The following is a 19729-nucleotide window of genomic DNA, read 5'->3' on the forward strand; positions in this document are numbered from 1 at the left end:
CGCGGGGGGGGGGGGGGGGGGGGGGCGACGTGTCCGCGGTGATTTTCTCGGGCTCGTCAGACCACGGCAGCGTACTGGAGCTAATCAGGCATGTTTAGCGGGACACGGGTGGCCGAGCACGCCTCGTTCACACTCGGGCCGCGCTGGAGCGGGAGGGAGAGCCGAGCGCTTCGACGCTAATGACCTGCTTCGAGCGCTAATGCCGCGACTTAAACATGGTGGCCCCGTGTGACCTCCTCCTCATTCTCGTCTTCCTCTGCCCTTGCTTTCATCCTTCTTAGAACGGCGCCGTCGGCTATTTGCTGCGCCGCTCTCGAGACACCCCGCTACTCGAGGAAAATGCTCTTTTTGGCGTTCAAAGAGAGGAGGAAACTTTGAAAATTGAAAGAACAGAAAAATCATTTTTTAAAATTGATATTCATGGTTTGTTCAAAAGGTTGTCTAGTGTTGTCATACTTAGTGATTGGCACATTCTTTTTTTAATAAAGCAAATCGAGTGTGTACTTGGTACTTCATAGTACCCGTTAAATGGATTTGTTCGTTCTCTTTGGCACACAATATTTAGAGACAGTCTGCATTAAAATACTGTAGATAGAATTTTTTTTTTTCAAGGAAAATAGTTTTCTTAGAAAAAAAAATTAAAATAAAATCACGGTTTGTTCCATGGGTTGACTTTTTGCACGTTATTGCGGTCATTCTTCTTGCGAAATTATCGATTACATTTTTAAATCAGAGGTGTCGTAAAGTAAACACTTTGAGATGACTTTTTCTTTTTGCGTTGATTCAGGATCCGCCCTTGTTTTTTTTTTCTGTCCCACATCAGGTTTGCATAATAATACTAATTATGATACATCATAATATTCATGTAATATGTAATATAGTCATATATTCTGTCATATTTAATAGTTTCAGCATTACTGTGGGATTGAAAAAAAATGAAATGTCATGGCTATAGATGGCCACATATTGCGCAAGCTTTTATAGGTCAAGCTTAAAAACAAACAAAAAAAAGAAAAATATCTCAAAACCCTGATGGGCTCGACAAAAGGCATTTTTGAAAATGAGTCAAAAATACACTTTGGGACACAAATCCATTTCTGACTCAAATTTGCTGTCCCTCCCCCCCCCCAGGGATCCACTCCCGCTCAATCCCAACACCGATGAAACAACTTCCATTACTACCCCCAAAATATACGAAGGAAAGTTGCCATATCTACAGGAGGCATCCGCTTTTTCGAATGATCCAACATTTCGAATTGTTTACCACCGCTTGGTAGGACGCACCATTCGTTTACCTCTACGGATCGATAGCAAGGCACGACTTGGGCGTCAGTTGGGACGTTGCACGACGTCAATGACTCGGAAATGGGGTTAGAACACAAAAGCGGGCGAGATAAAGGAACCGTGTCGATCGGAGCCTCGCTCCGCGTGTGCGCCGTAATAATGGGCACGCAAACAAAGGAACGGACATCATGCACCGTCGCGACCTAGATGAACCGATCGGTCTCCGGAGAAGCAAGAAAAGATGGGAGCCAGACGAAAAAAAACAAACAAAAACACAAAAAAATAAACCCATCAGGGAGTGCGGTGAGCGCCTCCAGACCCAAACAGAGTAGCCATCTGTCGTCTGCATGCCTCCTTTGTTACGAACGCAAGCTGAGTGACGAAGCCACAAGGGATGACGGCAAGCAGTGCGACAGCAAGTCCTCGCAAGCCACTGAATCCGCACTTTGGTTACCCGATTTCTTCCACCTCTGAGTGATCTTGAAACGGAGAATTTGATGATTGAACGTATTAATGTGAGCAAAGTTTCACACTGCTTCAGACGTTTTTTTTTTGGATCTGGCTGTAACAAGTTTAGCTAACCAAACAGTCGGGACAAAAAAAAATGCCGACGTCATGGAGGACCAGCAGCCATGTTAGGATTTTTTTTTTTTTTTTAGGATGAATTTAAAATCAGATTATTCTACAAAACCGATAATACGTAATCCGATACGAGCGTGCTTCAGAAGACAGACTGAAAATACCGATTACTTGCCGTAACGCAAAGTGAAGCCACTGGCGGCCATCTTGCGTTGCCACTCGCGAAGCTCACCGAACTTGAATACTTTTGATTTCTCCGCAGCGTTTTCATGTGATTTTCTCTCTCCGTGGCAAAAATGCCAACGTGTGTTGCGCACGGTTGTACCAATAAGTCTGAGATAAGCGCTACTGGTAAGAATGCGCTTATAAATGTTCTCTTTTTAAGGTTTATCTCCGAGTGCTATTCAAAGATTTGTCTTCAATTGCCAATCGACCCCAGAGAGGAAGAACAAGGACATTTCATTAGGTACATTGTTGGTTTACGCTCGCATTTTCCGTGTGTTTTAGTTCCAGTAGGTCAAGAGCAAATGTTATTTCTGTGTTTTTATACAGGACAATACTGTTGAGTGAATTTTTCCTTATGGAAAAAACAAAACAAAACAAAAGTGCTTTGGGCGGGACTGGAAAGGATTCATTGAATTTGAATTCATTTCAAAAGGAAAAAAATGATTTGAGAACATGGTCGCAGAGTCAATCACTCATATCTCAAGGCACCGCTGTTGTTTTAAGTTTCATGGACCGGCGTGGCTTTTTCAGAAATTCCCTTGGCAGATTCGATACTAGACATGGCAACACAGAGGCTGAAATCTGAGTGGGTAAAATCCACCTGCGCGTACCAGAAGGAGGTCAGTGAAGAGAAACGCAATCAAATGAAGAGACGAGATGGAAGGGGAATTCATTGAACAGATATTCGGTTGCAAATGGAGATCAGTGCTTCAGATATTGTTTAGGCCACCGCTGGCTGGGCTACGTCCTGTCTTATCTCCCAAGACGGATGGATCGGCTTGCCCGTCCTCATTGATATTCCGGGAGTGGCGCTCGCTGACTCTTAACGGCTATTTGTTAGCGCACAAAGAGGCTCAGTGTTGGCAACGAGCGGCCTGAATGGAGCTCCCGAGCAGCCTGAGTCAGACGGCACCGGACGGCCGCGGCTCACGTTCGCGACGCTGAAGGTCAGGTCAGACGAGACGCGGAGGGGGGAAAGGAGGCTTTGTCCGTTTTTTGGGAAACCGAGATTGGAAAATCTTTTTTTTTTTGGTTTTATTTTTCCTCATTCTTGCTCTCCTTGGCGCATTTGAAGCTTTTCAATGGGCATGACAAGCTCACCCTGATGGCTCATAGCAAGGGGGCGCAATGTTTACCTCTTCCCTGGGAGGGGCATAATCAAAACAGATGATTCCATGAAGCGATTGCCAAGAATTCGTTTGTGTGGGAAAAATTGTTGACGACCGATGTCTCGAAACAAAGACGGCATCGCTGATTCGCTCGACACTATTGCGCAGTTTAAATAGCAAAGGAAGTTGAGCTGCAGCCGTAACTTTGGCACGATGACCGCTTCTACATTGCTGACATGGAAGCGGGAGTTCAGAACATGCAGCAAGCGAGTCGGGATTGAATTGTTGATGTAGCCAAACGTCCCTCCTTCATTTGAAACGTCAGAGGGTACTCACATGCTACTCACATGTAAACACAACGTCAACTAAGCGAAGACGCCAACTCGCTACGCGCGCTGGAGCGTAACACTGTCGGGTTTTGGCGTGATTACGGCCGACGTTCACCGTTCATTTTCATGCTAAAGAGAATGCTAATTCGCTCGCCCCGAGTCTCTCTTTTCTGTGTTCCGTGGATTGCTCGGCAGCTAGCGTTAGCGGGTGCCCGGTCACATGGCCGTTCAAAGACTAGCACCGCTTGTGGTTGACCGCGTTGCCAGTCTCGTAAAACATTCCAAACGTTTGAGGCCCGCTGCTCGGAACCACCAAGCGCTGCTTTCGGTGGAGAGTTGCCGATTCACTGACTTGAAGCTTCAAACGCATTTGGGCAGAGCGGTAAATTTGCCGCCTAATCGGTTCAACCCCGAAAACATTTACGCACACACACACAAACACACTTTGCGTACACAAACACACGCACGCCTGCCGTATTCCACGGCGACAGTTGCCAAAGTGTGGACGAGGCGAGGGGCAAGAAAAGCACGAAAACCACAAACTAAAATTTACACGGTGGCGAAGGGAGGCATCCCCAATTGTGCCTCTGCAAGTCCAAACTGTCCATCATTGTCTCCACGCTGTCGTTTTACCCCGAGATTCCGCTTCCTTAAGCACCCCGACTCCTCACCACAACTGCGTCCGACGCTCCCGCCGGTTGTCGTGCCGGCGGAGCGAGAATTGCGTCAAACAGCGGAGGAAAGGGCACCTTTGAGTTCAAGTGTCCCTTTTGCTTCGCTTCTCTCTCCTTCAGTCAGCTGAATGACATCAGAACGTTGAATGACGCCGAGAAGGGGCAGGCAGGGAAAGTAAAGGGGTGGTTGTGGTTGTAGAGGGGGAGGGGGCGAGGGGGGGCGGAGTATTTTCTTCCAGTTGCCGCAGGGAACGGGTCGGTCAGAGAGCTTTCAGTTCCCTCACTGGCCACTAGGGGTTCGCTCGCTCTTTACGAGAAGGTGGCTGTAGTCGGCCAGCTGTCCGAGCCCCCCTCGATGGCCGTGCATTTCCGGCCGGATGAGCCCCTGGCGCTGGGGGTGGTACGACACGCCGTTGTTGCCGTTGTAGTTGAGCGCCTCGTGGCTCCAGCGAGGCTCCCCGTAGTCCATGTGGGGAGTGGGCGCCGAGACCACCTCAGGGGGCCCGCCGGACGGCCGCCGCCGCCGCCGTTCCCGCCCCGCTGGGCGGAAAGGATCAGGTAGCGTTGGCGCTCGGCATGCGGGGGCAACAGAACCTCGCCCGGCTCGTCGATCCGGACCATCCCTCCGCCGCCTCCGCCTCCCTGCAGGAACTTGGAGCTCAGGTAGATGACCGAGTTGTTGGGGCAAGGGGAGCCGAGGGCCGTGAGGAAGGTCTGGCTCGGGTCCCAGTCGGCGTCGGGCAGACGCATGACACGTTTCTGCTGCAGCGGCGTCTGCTCGGGGGTGGGCAGCAAGCCCGGATCCACGTCTCCTTTGGGCCATCCGTTGGCCGTGACAAACGGGTTGTCCACCTGAGAGTCGCGCCGCTCGCCGCCGCTGGTCCTGGTCACGCTCATCACCGAGCCGCTGCGGCCCGGCCCGAGCATGCTTTGCTCCTTGTCGCTCTTGCGGCGGGCCCCTTTGGCGCCGGCTCCTCGGCCGTGGCGGTGGCGGTGACTCATGATCCAACAGACGGCGAGACCGGAGAAGAGCGCGCCCGTGGCGAAAGCCGAAACGGCCGACACCACCAGCAGGTTGACCGACACCAGTCCGTCTGGCTCCTTGATGAACGTCTCTTTCAGTAATCCTGGTAGTGGGGGGGGGTGTGGGGGGGGAGAAACAGAAAAGCGGATCAGTCGACAATCGCGACCATCTGAACTCGGTGGTGCGAAGTAAATGAGGTCAGCCACGCTGGGATCCTGTTTGGTCAGGAATCGGTGAATTCTCTTCCCGCCAAGGGTGCGCTGGTTAATGACTTTCATTACGTAAAGCGGAGAGTGATTTTAATAGTGATTTTAATAGCGCCTATAAAGCGCGGCCCTGATTGAGAGCGGCTCTTTACATTAGCACGTCTCACAACATTAGCTTTATCGGGAAGAAACAATTGTGGCATTCGCTGTCTTCACTCTGCTCGCGTGACATTGCATGTGAGCGCTCTAACGTTGGTTCTTTTTATAGATACGTTTGCATTTCCGAGCGTGAGAGAATCATGACGTAGCGCAGATACGAACGAAGCGGCGATGTAAAGGAAGATGTCAGGGATCAATTAAGGAAATGCCCGAAGACGAAACGCGAGTCATGGGACTGACAACAACAAACACAACAAGCTATGCGGCGGGCCCCCAGGGAGCCAAAACGAGAATTCCGGGCCAGGGATATTCCAACGCACGAGGCCGCAGACAAACAGGCTCATTGTTGTTCGCTTATCAGATGACTCGAGGCAAACGGCGCTCACGGGCAGTTAGAAAAAAGTCTTCTCGAGTCCTCGTCTTCTATTGGACAGCCGAGTCGATGGGATTCACCACACTACTGATGGGCGGTTCACGCCCTGGCGAGAAAATCGCGCGGTCTTTATCGACTGGAACTTGAATCAATCGATTGGAACTTGCTGGTCAATCAATGTCCTCTTGGGCTTTAATTAAGTCCGGGGACGCCGCACGTGGCCATCGTCCATTATGGGTGACGCGCGCGCTTCAATCCAGCTCATCGAGCGAATCCAGCTAGCGTGTCGTTAGCTTGATTTTGCCTCCAGCGGGATTGGATCATTTTGGGTTTTTTTTTTTTTTTTTTTTGGCTCGAGGTTGGTTCCATGATGTGGTCCACGACATTCTGAAATATCTGCCTCAAAAGTACATTCGAAAAGAAAAGTTAGCGATCCACGGGCAAGAACTCAATGAGCAAAGTCGCTACTTTCCCTGAAGGCGATATCGCGCGACGGCAACAGGTTCCACCCCTTCGCCCGGCGCTCGCTGATTAAACCCAAATCGAAGCCGCCGGCGTGACGTATTCCGCGCTGCTCGCCTCGTCCGACAATAACAAGACGGGAGGAAAATTTTGCTGAAGAAGGTAGAGAGGAAAAAGATGATCCTCTTTGTTCACCGTTAATCCTCTCGCTGCATCGCCTCCATTAGCTAGCGTGGCTTTGATCAGCAGCGTGACGGCGCTAATGGCCTGGAATATCCAAAGAAACTTTAACTCGGGTACAATTACAAAGCAATCCTCCAGCCCCCAAATCTATTTTTACAGAGCAAACGTGACTGCTGTGCTCGAGTTTATAGGGGTTGGGAATTTATTCCTCGGCGCGCACCCTCCGATCCGAGTCGCGCGAGCGGCAAATTAATGAAAAGGCCCACAAGCGTCGCGTTGGTTGTTTCAATTTGCAACCGATGAGGGCGGACGAGTGCTTGGCGATTGTCGACAATTTGATCACCGGGTGGGGAGATGGTCCGCAATCTGTAAATTGGAAGCTTGCGTGGAATTGATTACGCATTTCATAGATTTTTTTTTTTGGCCACTTTTCTGTTGAAATGTGCCCATCAGACTCGCCGATGTGAATAAAATGAATTGCTGGCAAATCTTCGTTTGCGCCATCCACAAAATAAGCCAACGGAAAAGTAAAACTCGTGATGGTAGTTTGTACTGCTGTTGGGTGGCAGCTGTTGAATTCGATTTTTTTTGAGAATCGCATATTCTACTGATTCACCCATCGGTTCATAAAAAAATATTTTTGTGCATCTATTTGCACTGTTTGCCATGGGTGGTCCGCTGATACATGGTTTTAAACTACACATTTTGTGTGGCTTTTAAGGCATATTTCCAGCAGGAGTTGACCATTGAATTGAAGCAAAAAAAAAATGTGGGAAAAAAAAACATTTGTCTGTAAATATACATTCTCTATAATTGTGTAACTATGGTATGTTTTACAATACTATGGACTGCCATGAAAAATGTTTTGGGAGGCGGCTGGAACGGATTAATAGCCTTTCCATTCTTTTCAATGGGGAAAGATGATCTGGAACAAACAAAACTTCATCTCAAGGCACCACTGTATTTGAAAAGTGCTTTGATTATCAACCCACTTGGTTGCTTTTGTTATTTCCCCTTTTCCGCAAACCTCGTTTCACATGCGCCCAACGTCCCCTTTGCTGCGAATGAAATTAATTCTGGCGCATCATTCCCAAGATAAGCTCATTCAAAGTACGGCGGAAAGTGAGCCCATGTTGGTAATAATCTGCCTTTTGTAACGAGAACCGGTACGATTGGCCCAAATTAACAGTCAATGCATTCGTGACGGCAAAAATGGAGTCTCAGCGGGAGGGGGGCGGGGGGGGGGGCGTCCAAACACGGCGGCGAGGGGCATCAAAGACCACTGGAAACCAATTTCCCTTCCACTGAAATGCTGCGGAACTGCCTCCGGGAGCCATCCGTTTTGAAGAGACGCCTTTGCTTGAAAGTGAAGCCTCTGGGAGATGCCCAGCGCGGAGCAATTTTGCCCATTTGCGAGCAGATGAATAAACGGAAGGAGTTTTTTCCAATCCCAATCTTAACATCCAGTCAAATCCGTAGTATTAAATGTGATTGCGCAATAGCAGTCGTGTGCATGGAGATTTTTGAAATATAGGACCGATATGTTCCATGAAAAAAAAGTTCAAAAGCTAATGTGATATACAGTTTCGCCAGATTTAAAGTCGCACGCATTCACAGTCACAGATACGGAGAGCATAAAGATGCATCCATCAGCGTAAGTAAATCGCTGATGGATGGCGGGCATCGGCTTGGGCCAGCGTGGAAAATACTACATCATTCCCTGTCAAATATTGATTTTCTCCACGCTTCCAACATCATAAGCGCACTTTTTGACATTTTTATACCTGCCGTCAACACAGCAAAACGACCACTGAAAACATGCTTGATGTATCTTTAACGATTGCTGTCACAAGTGTCCACGGGCGGATTTCTTCTTCCCCGTTTAGAGCGCAACCGTCGCAGTCATTTTGATTACGGCAGAGCAAACGCACTCACGGGCCCATCAAAACAAGTCGTTACTTTGCTTTAAAGCGGGGGGAAAGTGACTTTTTAATTGCTTGGATACACATTTCGGGGTTCCTGGAGTGTCCGCCCACACATCAAGTGTGAAATTACAAAAACCCAGTCCATTTATTTTTTTTTGGGGTGAGCTGTCAGCAAGCCATTCAGGTTTGGGGTCATCGAATTAAAAGTTACCGCTAATACAGTGCCGAAATGCTATTGGGATCACGGATTAGCTTTGCGTTAGCGTCTGATGACTGTTACAATGCCTTTAAAAATTATATCTGCTTATTGAAATGTTCTTATTGGTTACGGGTATCTTTATCCGAAAATGTGATTGGGTTCCGTCGTGTGATTATACTAGTTCAGACATCCCCGGGAGTTTTTTAGGCCCATGATGTTTACCTGTCAAATTTTCTGTCTCCCTTAATGTATTTTTGACGCTGATTTAAAATATGTCTTGACTTTTTTTTTTCCTCGTCCATCTGGCTCCTTCATTTTGTTGTTGTTTTTTTTAAGTTTGAAAAAAAAAAACAAGGGCAAATCCGAAAAAATAATCTAAAAAAAGTTGACATGCATCTCAATGAAATAAATGGGTAAAAATTTACTGATGAGTATAATTTGCTTAAATCAAGTCATGTTTCCTTCATTTCACCCCACCCTCATTTTTTTAAACTCTGATTTTCCATTGTTTCTACTTAAAAAAATAAAAAATATGAACCCTGGAAGAATATTTATGTAATATGAGACAAGGCTCACGCTAGTTAAAAAAAAAAAAAAAAAAAACACACATTTCAAATCATTTTTCCTCATGAATGAAATGAAGTGATGAAAATGCCACTTCACCTTTTGCAGGTGGGTGTAGAACGCAAACAAACTGCGACTTAGCAAAACACAGTTCGCTCTACAAAGACAGACGTGACATCGGCATCATCTGATTGGTGCTTCGAGGCCACGCCGGTGCTTAAAAGTCAAGTCTGCAGTATAATCGCTCTCCCAACACTTGTTTTCTTTTTTAATGAGTGTGAATGATGTCGCTGTTATTCAGTGTGATTAAAAAAAAAAAAAAAAAAAAAAAGAAAAAAACGAACAGGGCGAGGAAAACCTTTTTTTGGCTTGCTTCTCCGCAATCACACGATTACAGGCTGAGCATTGCCTTTCGATCATAAATTATCCAGTACTCGCCAAGTTTATTCTCCGTGTCCTGTCTGCTTATCAGGACCCTTTTTGAAATATTAATCACGGGGATCACAGGTGACTGCATTCAGTCCACGCGGTCAATCTTCCAGAGGTGCGCGTGATGAATGTTTCAGCGACTGAGGGGTCCACATTTCAGCTGCTCCGTCATTGATAACCGAAACGAAAAATGACGGAGTCACACGATACGATACGATGATCACCCTCCAGTGAGATTATGGATCTGCTCTGTTGTAGGTCAACATTACCATTCAAAAAAATTACGAACGATGCCTTACCTCACAGGAGTGTTGTATAGGGCAGAAGAAGTTATCGAATTGAACTCGACGTCGCAATGTAGCAGAATGTTTTCAAATTGCGATTTTGGGAAAAATGAACGTATAGGGCAGAAGAGGTTATCGAATTGAAATCGACGTCGCAGTGTAGTAGAATGTTTTCAAATTGCGATTTTGGGAAAAATGAAAAAAACAAACAAACAAACAAAAAAACCCTTGATCTGCTACGGTCGATTCTTTTTCAAAATGGTTCAGTCCGAGTCAAATAATCAAATCTACATCAAGCTATTCGCTGAAAAATTCTCGTGTGTGGCAGAAACGTCATCATTTCCAGTTTCGTGACCATGAAACGATGGCATGACACTGCTTGGGAATTTGGATGCCTGCATTTGAAATTTTAATGTGAAGCTTTGTGTACTGTTTGTGTCTCAATGCAGTTAAAAAAAGAAAAAAAAAGATAGCGTTCATTATGGCAGCTTGAAAAAAGGGAACTTTTACGCACGGTGGAGAGTTAGTGTTTCAAGTACCAAGAGACGCACGTGGACGTCAAAGCACACCAAAGGAGGCTCGGAAGGCTCCCCTGGTGGAGGAGGTGCCCATGTCGCCGGCGCGCGCACTTTTCGGCTTGATGGGTTCGGATGTGTCAGCGACTGATCTGAGGGGGCCTTCATCCCCACAAGTTAGCATCCCTGCGCATGCTAATGTGTTTACGAGACATGCACGGGGAAATTGCACATGCGCCGCGACACTGTCAACGGAGACTGCATGGACTCGCTCTGCCCACGGCTGGGCGATTTTGCTCATTATCCCCCTTTTGCTATGACGCTTTGAGACACTGCGGGCTTTTGAAAAGGGGGGGAAAAAAGTGATAGAACTTAGAAGGGTATGCCCACGGTTACAAGGTTGAGAGAAAAGCCACCACTAAGGCTCTTCATTCCGACCAGGCTCAATTTCTGTTAGCAGATATTGACAGCGCTAACCTGGTGGGAGCCGCACGCACCTCTCACCATCTCAATTATGACTGCGCAAACAAGTTGCCACGTAGCTGTGGCTGAGTCCAATCATTTGGTAAGCTGCGGAAAAAAAAAAAACTTGATGTGCCAGAAAAAAAACAAAATTCTAAAGAACGCTCAATTTTTTTTGGGGGGGGGTGCTTCAGCACCAAAAATGGGCCAGTTAAGCCTATGGCTGACACGAAGCTAACAAGCTTCACGATCCATTTTTGGGGGGGTGTAATTCTCTCTGACAGTCAAAGGCAAAGCAGCATATATCGAATCATCTCAGGCAAGGTTAAAAAAATAAATAAAAAGAAAGTAAGTATGCGGTAATTCTCCTTACTTGGGTTGAAACTTGTTTTTTTTGTTGGGCCTCGTAAAGCGTGTTTACCCTCAGGATGGCCGTAAAATCTTTACGGCTGCTCCTCGACAGCCTTTTCAAGTGAGGAGGAGAACCGAATCACTCCGGGAGATAAAAACAACCTGGGCTCCAACGGGGTCGGTGGGATTTTTGCTGACCAGAACGACTGAACCGAGAAAACACTTTTGCGCACCAAGCGGGATTGCAATTAAAAGTCCATCAAAATCACCACCAACAAAAATGCTGATCAATTCCAACTCTCATGCCGCCAAGGCTTATTTCGCTTCCCAAACTTACTCATTAGCTAACTTCTCAGAAAGGTTTCAGGACTACTACCTGGAGATACGAGTGACTCAACCACACAAGTTTTTTTTCTGCTTTGACTTGCAATCACGAGCTTGAGATAAGAGCACTGCGTGGCACAAGGTTATGATAGTTAACAACAGCGACAAAAAAAAACAACAAAAAACTCAAATTAAAATTGAAAGCATATTTTTCTCCCATCACAAAATAACATAAAAATGAAAAGAAAAACCGTGCGTTCATAAAAACTCAATAAAGCTTCTAATAATGAAAGTGAAAATGTCCTTTGTTTTCATCTTTGTCAATTAAACATCATAAATGAGCTTTCGTAGTTCATCTTAGATGTGCAGCATTTATATTGGTATTGCTGTTTGTTCATACAGATGAAGGAAGATCAAAAAGTGGTTTGTAAGCTACATTTGACACCATATTTATTGGCCTTTTTTTTAATCTTGCATTCGATAAATATACCAGACATTTAAAAAAAAAAAACTAAAACTAACACTAAAACTAACACAAAAAACAAACAAACAAAAAAGAAGAAGCATTTACCCCAAAAATGTAAACTAATAAAAACTAACAAACCCACTCTGAAAATATAATAAAATCAACAAAAAAATACATAGAAACTAACTAACTACAATGAAATTTCCAACACTCTACTACCCTTGCTTCAGACTTCATCAACTATATGGTCCCTATCCAGTAAAAGAGCACGACGTTTTTGTTGTTGTTTTTGTAACTCATTTTGAGAACTGTTTTCATATATTTGCATTGTTATGTTTTTATGTGCACACATGCTCATGAAAAAGTCTCATCTCGAGGGGTGAACCAGTCGAAATTTACATTGGGGAAAAGCTGTGTGTTAAAATCATCAGCGGGGGTGTTTTTGAGTCAGAAATCCACCCCCCACCCCCCTCTCCGCCCCTCCGCTGCCAGCATGTAATCAGAAGCTTTGTTTGGCTCCCCATGAATGCTTTATTCACTCGGCGCGTGCACACGTGGAGCAGTCAAGAATGCGCTCAATTTATATTTTACGGATCCAATTATGACTGGAGACTTTGTTTCGCCTCCAAATCCCAGTCGGTCGACCTGGAGTGAAAAGCAGATAATGACGTGCTGCATCCAGTCCAAACAAAGGAGAGCCAACGAAAAGAAGTCCCACGCACTCTCTGGCTAATATTTCACTGGAGCGGCTTTCGTTTGGATTTGCAGAGTGACATCAACTTTTTGGCCAATATTTTTTGTATAAAAGGGGGCAAGAATTGGAGCATTGTATCAAGACGACGCAAGCACATCCCAGACTCTCCATGCTTAACTTCTGGAGTCCCATTTTTCCAATAAAACCTGCCATTGTTATCGGGGAAAAAAAACCCAAGTCTCTTATTTGCCGTCCTGCTTGGTGGATCTCACGTCGCGTCATACTTTTTTGGCGCATTATCTGCAAAGGGACATTTTATACTGTTCGATTTTTTTTTTCCTAAGACATTTGGGCTGTGTTGACTAAAGATCGGTCAAATTTCCCAGAGGATATTCATTTTCAAGAAATGTTAGAATTGCCGTCTGTGTTCCCTTCATTGAGCTGAAAATGGCAAATGAAAACAACACCGCAAAAACTGCCACAATGGAAATCAGTGAAATTGCCCTTTTTTTTTTTTTTTTTGAAATCACATATACCCTTTAAATCAGAATGTGTCGGCGGTACAGTATTTCCAAAACACCGCAAAAACTGCCCCAATGGAAATCAGTGAAATTGCCCTTTTTTTTTTTTTTTTTTGAAATCACATATTTAATCTCACAGTTTAAAATTTCAATTTACATTACAGTGGTGCCTTGAGATCCGAGTAATCCCGCTTGCAAACTTTTTGACAAGCATGTATTCTTTATCCTCCACAAAACGACTAATATTGCATTCAGTCTGCGGAGTAACTTCGGTGGTCGTGAAACTCTTCTTCATTTATGTCTGAATGACTCCGTTATACTGCCCCCTAGTGGCCGAGTCGCGCACACCAGAAGCAGCCGCAATGAATGAATCAAATATTGACATTGTATTTAATTATGCCATCATTATCCATCTTTGTAAATTATAATAGCATATTATAGAGTGCTATTTTCTTCATTTGAAACACGACAAACATTTCTCGTTCATTTGTATCACAAGGCACATCTCGGGTGGATTTCAATTTTTTCTTTTCGATTTGTCCACTGGGTGGTGCTACTCTTCCCTTCTTGCAAGCATGAAGCAACATTTCCCACCATTTCCTGCTCTCGGCAACTGGCGGCTCGCTGCTGAAATGATCATCGCGTCGCCACCGATGCGTTTGGATGTTCCGCGAGTCAGCTGACCGAATCGTCTGCCTGACGCGCCAACGTGTCTCTCATTCTGGACCGGGGTCAATTCAGGCTCCACGAGACAACATGACGCTTTTCCATTGCCCCGGAGTCCAATCTTTCTGCTCCCTTAACAAATTGAAGTCCATTTTTTTTTCCCTCACCCCCAGTTGTAAGTCTCATTGATATGTGATTTTTTTTTTTTTTTAAGCTGAGCAGCTGGTGCGTCACCGTGATAAAGTGCGGTGGAAATGCTCATATTTGTACGAATCAAGCCGCCAATTTAACCGCCGATTTCTTTTCCTGCCACGTAACCCAAATTGTAGTCGTTTTAACAATCAGCTTTACTCCCCTACAAGTCAATATTTTTGGTTTCTATTGCAAGCTTTCTGTCAGTAAAATCTTTCATGAACACAAAGCGCCTGTTGAAACACATCAATTACTGCAATAATTAGCCGGCGAGGTGCTCTTACATCATGGCTTCAAGTAAAATCCGGGTGGGTGACTGTACCGTGAGTATAATTCATATTCTCATTTATGGGGGGAAAAAAAAAAAAGCCATGATGAAAAAGGTTATAAACTAAAGAGCGGCCCGCTCGCTCATTCCAAACAATCCGCCCGGAGGGTTCATCTCTCACTCGCCAAATCAATCGGGTTAATCTCTCAAACAGGCCACGTCCGTAGATCACATCACGGGCATGATGTAAGACCACCAGCCGGTTTTTATGTTAACACCTCCGCCATTCCGGCGTTCGTTGGGTTCCTGGCAGGCATAACGCAAAGTCCAGCGGAATGATTACAATGTCAGCGTTGGACATCCTCCGCGGGCCTGATTGAGACCACCCTCGGCTCCCATTTGTTCAACAGCTGCAGCAGCAGCAGCACCTGTTGTGTTAAATCACAGACCACCATCACAGACCACCCTTAACCTTTACAAAAGTGCTCATTTTGCACACTTAGGACGTTCCCGGGCCAAGAATTTCCCCCAAATAATCGCGCATATCGAATTAGGATTTACGGAACAAAAATGTATCCATAGCCGCCTGTTCGACATTAATAAATGGATGACTCATCCGTAATGTTTCAGTCATGTCCCATTTTATCAAAGGCGTGTTTTTGTTAGTTTTGGCATTAGTTTTAATTTTGGTTTTTTTTTTTTTTTTTTAGGATTGTCCATTTGTAATTTTATTTTGTTAAAAAAAAAAAAAAAACTATTTTAGTTGTTCGTTTAGTTTTAGTTTTCTCTTTCAGTTTTTTTTCTCCGGACAGTTTTGAAATCCCCCTTGAAAACGCCCCCGCCTCCATGACAGAACGATCGGTCATAATCGCGGCAGCCAGACTAGAGAGAGCAACTGGATCGATGAGGGGGGGTCCACGGGTGGATTGCAAATTTACAAGTCAGAAACCCAGAGAGAGGAGCCGGAAAGATACAAGGGAGGATTTTGATTTGAAACACAGACAAAGTGGACAAAGAGGACAAGTTTATTGATGTGTCCTGCGAAAGTAGAGCAAGTGCTTCATGCGGAGGGCGCCCGCTGTGGGGAAGCCGGAGAGTAAAAAGGCAGATGAAAGACGCCTTAAAAATTTATGTTACTACTCCGATCTTGGAAAAAAAAATAAAGATCGTTACAAATGCACACAAGCACAAAAATCTTTGTAGTCACAAACTGAATGGATAGCAGGGTACGACTCTGGTAAAAATGATGAAAATGATTGTTGAAAACTTTCGTTATTTATGTTATTATGCATTGACATACTGATTTGTTGCTAGGCAGATTTCATCTGGTTCATTTATTATTGCTGTGGACCAGAAACGGGAGACCAGCGCAGGCTGGTGGATCTGAACCAGGGAGGCCTGCGCCGCTTTGAGAGTACTCACAGCACGACTTCAATCAAAACGTCTCCTCTCTTCCCTTTCAATGTGACCTCATTCGTCGCCGCATTTGGCATAAACACATCTGTGCCGTGAAGTGGGATTGAAATGGCATCGCAGTCTTCTCAGACACTTGAACACAAACAGTGGGGCAACACATGCAGACAGACAGTATAGTGATGCCCAAATGTACATATTCCTTATCCTCTGCAAAGAACAGCCAATATTACTGTGGATTCCCGAGAAGCTGTGACCGTCTCGACACATCTCCAGCTGTCTGTGCTATACTGCCGGTCAATTATTGCTGTTTTTTTTTAAACGATTGGAATAGCTTGGTAGGAACAACCGTCAGCATTTTTCTGTAAATAATGAATCCAAAGTAGTAACACATAATGTTTCTGCCATTAAAAAAAAAAAAAAAAAAAAAGAATGAGCAATTCTGTAGTATTCGGGGACACAAACTATTTTCTACCAGCCGCAAATGTCAATATGGAGCCACTGTCGCTTTTAAAGGGTCCTCGCGAGCCCGCCTCCGAAACCGCAGCCATTAGAGTGGAATTGGACCAAACCACTACTGTAAATTTGATAACAAATTCCCTTTCCTGCACACAAAAGCCGCACGCAACTTTCAGCAGCCGGCCAAGAAAAACAGTCAGCTATGCACGTGAACGGCGCGCCGCAAACAAAGGAATCTCCCGTCGAACGCGTCGGCGGACCTCAATTACCGAGTGATTGCCCCCCGCTGCTGCACCAGTCAAAACAGCGCTCTGTTCCTCGAGGAAATATTTTTCGCGGCGCCTTAATTGCTTCCTTTTGCAGCCGCGGCTCGACGGCTGAAAGGGTACGTCGTGACACGCGAGCGCTTTGCGGGGTGGGGGGGGGGGGGCTTTAGCGCGTGCAAGAGTGCACGCGTACGCATTTTGCTCACCAGTGAAAGCAGGGGGAGTCAAATCCAAATCTTAAAGGGCCGCATTTTTTTTGTTTTTTATGAATCGTAGGTCCATTTGTTGACGTTAGTGAAGCCATTTGTCCTTGTCCTTTAACACAACAAAAAATGTACTTTACATTATTCTTGCTTTGGCGTCACCTTTTCATTGCGTCATTAATTGACAAGTGACAAATAACATAATGCCGTGAACCCCTTCATAGTGGCTTTTTGTCATTGTGAAATTCACCTATTCGCAGATTTTTGGGGGAAACTTATCCTCCAATATTTGCTGAAATAAAAAAAATCACCTCGCTGTTATATGCTCATGACAAAACAAACAAAAGAACTGCTTTGGCGATACCTTGTGACATTTTTTGTGGCAAGGAACTATGTTGAATCAAGGGGAGGAGCTTCATTGAGTGAGGCCATAGCCTTGTCGAAAAAAGTGTTTTGTTTCTAGCTTGTGGAAGCCATTTTGGGGAGGGCATTAATTGCTTGCAGTTTCACTCCACCCCGCTTTCGCCCTGGTGGCTTTGACAACATTTCTCGCAGCGGGTTAAAAGTGAGGGCTGCGTTTGCCACGTTCAAGCCTGTCAGCTCGGGCCATGAACTGGAACGACGATGATGAGGATTTTTTTTTTTTCAATTTTTAAATCAGGTCCAGGCAAGGGTCACGTCACACAGTGACAACCTGCCGTAAGTGGATGTGACATCTTGTAGCGTCTGTCCACGCCTGAATCAAATTGGAGTCGCTAACATGTTTGCATTGGCGGTTTTCGATTACAAAAACACTGTCGCATACATGCATGTTTCAGAGAAAAAGAAAAAAAAAAAGCAGCCGGGAAGTCAGTTGGCAGAATTGTGTTCAGCTCCAACATCATTAAAGTCCATTTTGCCTGAGTTTGGCTGACTGGCAGGCCCGTCTGCTGCCGGGAGCGGCTGCTAATGGAGGGTGCTTGCACAAACACATTCGACAACACAAATGGGGGGGGGCAACCGGCTCACATCGAGACAACCTTTGCAATTTAATGAGATCCAATACAAAAGCTGGATCACAGTCTGGCTTGACAAAGAAAAGCGTGCTCCCATTTGATTGAGGCTGCCAGGGAAGTTTTCATTTGACACCATTTTTCTGACAGTAATTCCCCCACAAAGTCAAATCGATGAAATGCGGCTAAGCCCTGGTCCACAGTGGCGGACTTAAGTGGTGGCCAGAGAGTGACCTGGGTCACCCCTGGATCAGGGTCACCCCCGGTCACTCTCTGGCCGCCCCGCAACCAGGAGAAAATTTGGTTCTGTGTGCATTTTAGTTCACGAAACCCTGACTGTAGATGGTACGATAAACAATGACTTCTCCGTTATGAACACATGTGTTTTGCACTATTGGCCAGTAAGAATTTGCGTCACCCTGGCCACGCCCCTGAAAAATCTTTGGCCACGCGACTGCCAATCCAGGAAAGGCTTCAGGAAAAAAAACCTTCAACAAAATCTCCCGGTCAGATTCAGCTCAAGTCAGCGCCATGACCGTTGTTCTTCTTGACCGCCATCATGACAAACAGGTGACTGTTACATATCTGCTATGAGTTGACTATGACACCAATGTCAGTGGGGGCCGTGAGCACGGACGTACCCAACGAAACATGCGCACGATAGAAAATTCGTTACGCGCAACCTGGGCCTCTAATTGTCGCTAACGACATGAATCAGTGAGGTTTTTACATTCCCCTTTTGGCAGGTTTTTAGAGCACTTATTATTATTATTTTTTTCTAGTTCTTTAAACGCGGTCAGAAAGTGAGCACCTCTCAATATACGTCGATAATCAAGCGCAAAGATGTACAGTACATTCTAAAATGAACCTGCTGCTTTTCTGTAGGCGTAAAAAGCAGGATGTCAGCGGATCACAATGAATAATCTACAGCCAAAATGAGTCTGAGCTGGAAGCACTTCTTGCATTAATTCCTCTTCTTTCAAAGTTACACCGTGTCACACTAAATAGCGTGTTGACATCTAGTGGTCGACAGTGGAATTGCACCCAAAAATAAAGAGGAAAGCAAATAAAAGGGTCACCTGTCATGCAGTTTTAGTTATGTCGGCTCTCCGAGACAGAAAAAAACATTTTCAGGAGGGAGGCGGAGCGGGAGCTTTGATTGACAATTATTTTGAGCACACATTCACATCAATAAGCTGTTAATTTTTGTGTGTGTGTGTGTGTGTGGGGGGGGGGACTTTTGCAGGTGCAGATAGTGAACAGGAAAATGCCGGCAACAGCTGTGTCAATTCAGCCCGATTGTTAAGCTAGTCTGCGATGAGGATCACACGTGCGCGCGTACACACACACAAACCTGCGTCCAGTAGATATTTTGCGGCCGTCATCTGTTTCTACCAAATGCGCCCACATCCCCCCACCTCCCCCACCTCCCAACTCTGAGCTCTCACGCCGCTTTGATCAAAAGCGTTCCGTAGAACGCAGGAGCATGTCCCCACATACTCATATTTAAAGTGTGTGTGTGTGTGTGTGTGTGTGTGTGTGTGTGTGTGTGTGTGTGTGTGTGTGTGTGTGTGTTTATTTTAATAAACATGCAGAAAAGCCCCGCAGCTCCACAAGGTAATAAAACGCAGCTACGCCCTGCCTGCTTGCCCCCCCTGAAATGAAATTGGCCCTTTGCCTTTTTTTTTTTTTTTTTTTTTTTTTTTTTTTGCGCAAAGTGAGGAGAACGCCATGTTGGATAACTTGACATTTCTGTCAGATGGAGAAGTGGAGGGGGGCTGAGGGGGCAGCAGATGAGATGATGATATATGAAAAAGGGAGATGAAGGCGATACGAGGCCAGGACGGACTTGGCGCCTGCATCGCGGCGGCCGAGCGGGTCTCGCTCCTCAGCTTCCTGTTTGATCCACCACTTTTTTTCCCATTCCCC

At 45.6% G+C, this 19729-nt stretch overlaps 1 protein-coding gene across 1 annotated transcript in view; it reads right to left on the reverse strand.

Moving 5' to 3' along the window:
- Nucleotides 1-796: 796 nt before the first annotated feature.
- The window catches only part of sema6bb (sema domain, transmembrane domain (TM), and cytoplasmic domain, (semaphorin) 6Bb), a 96847-nt gene continuing 77914 nt past the window's right edge, over nt 797-19729 (reverse strand). Inside the window, 2 exon segments of the mRNA XM_019896724.1 lie at nt 797-4698; nt 4701-5327. Coding sequence (XP_019752283.1) covers nt 4481-4698; nt 4701-5327 — 845 coding nt within the window. The 3' untranslated portion in view covers nt 797-4480.

The sequence above is a fragment of the Hippocampus comes genome, unplaced genomic scaffold (genome assembly GCF_001891065.2).
Source record: "Hippocampus comes isolate QL1 unplaced genomic scaffold, H_comes_QL1_v1.1 scaffold22, whole genome shotgun sequence".
Lineage (NCBI taxonomy): Eukaryota > Metazoa > Chordata > Actinopteri > Syngnathiformes > Syngnathidae > Hippocampus > Hippocampus comes.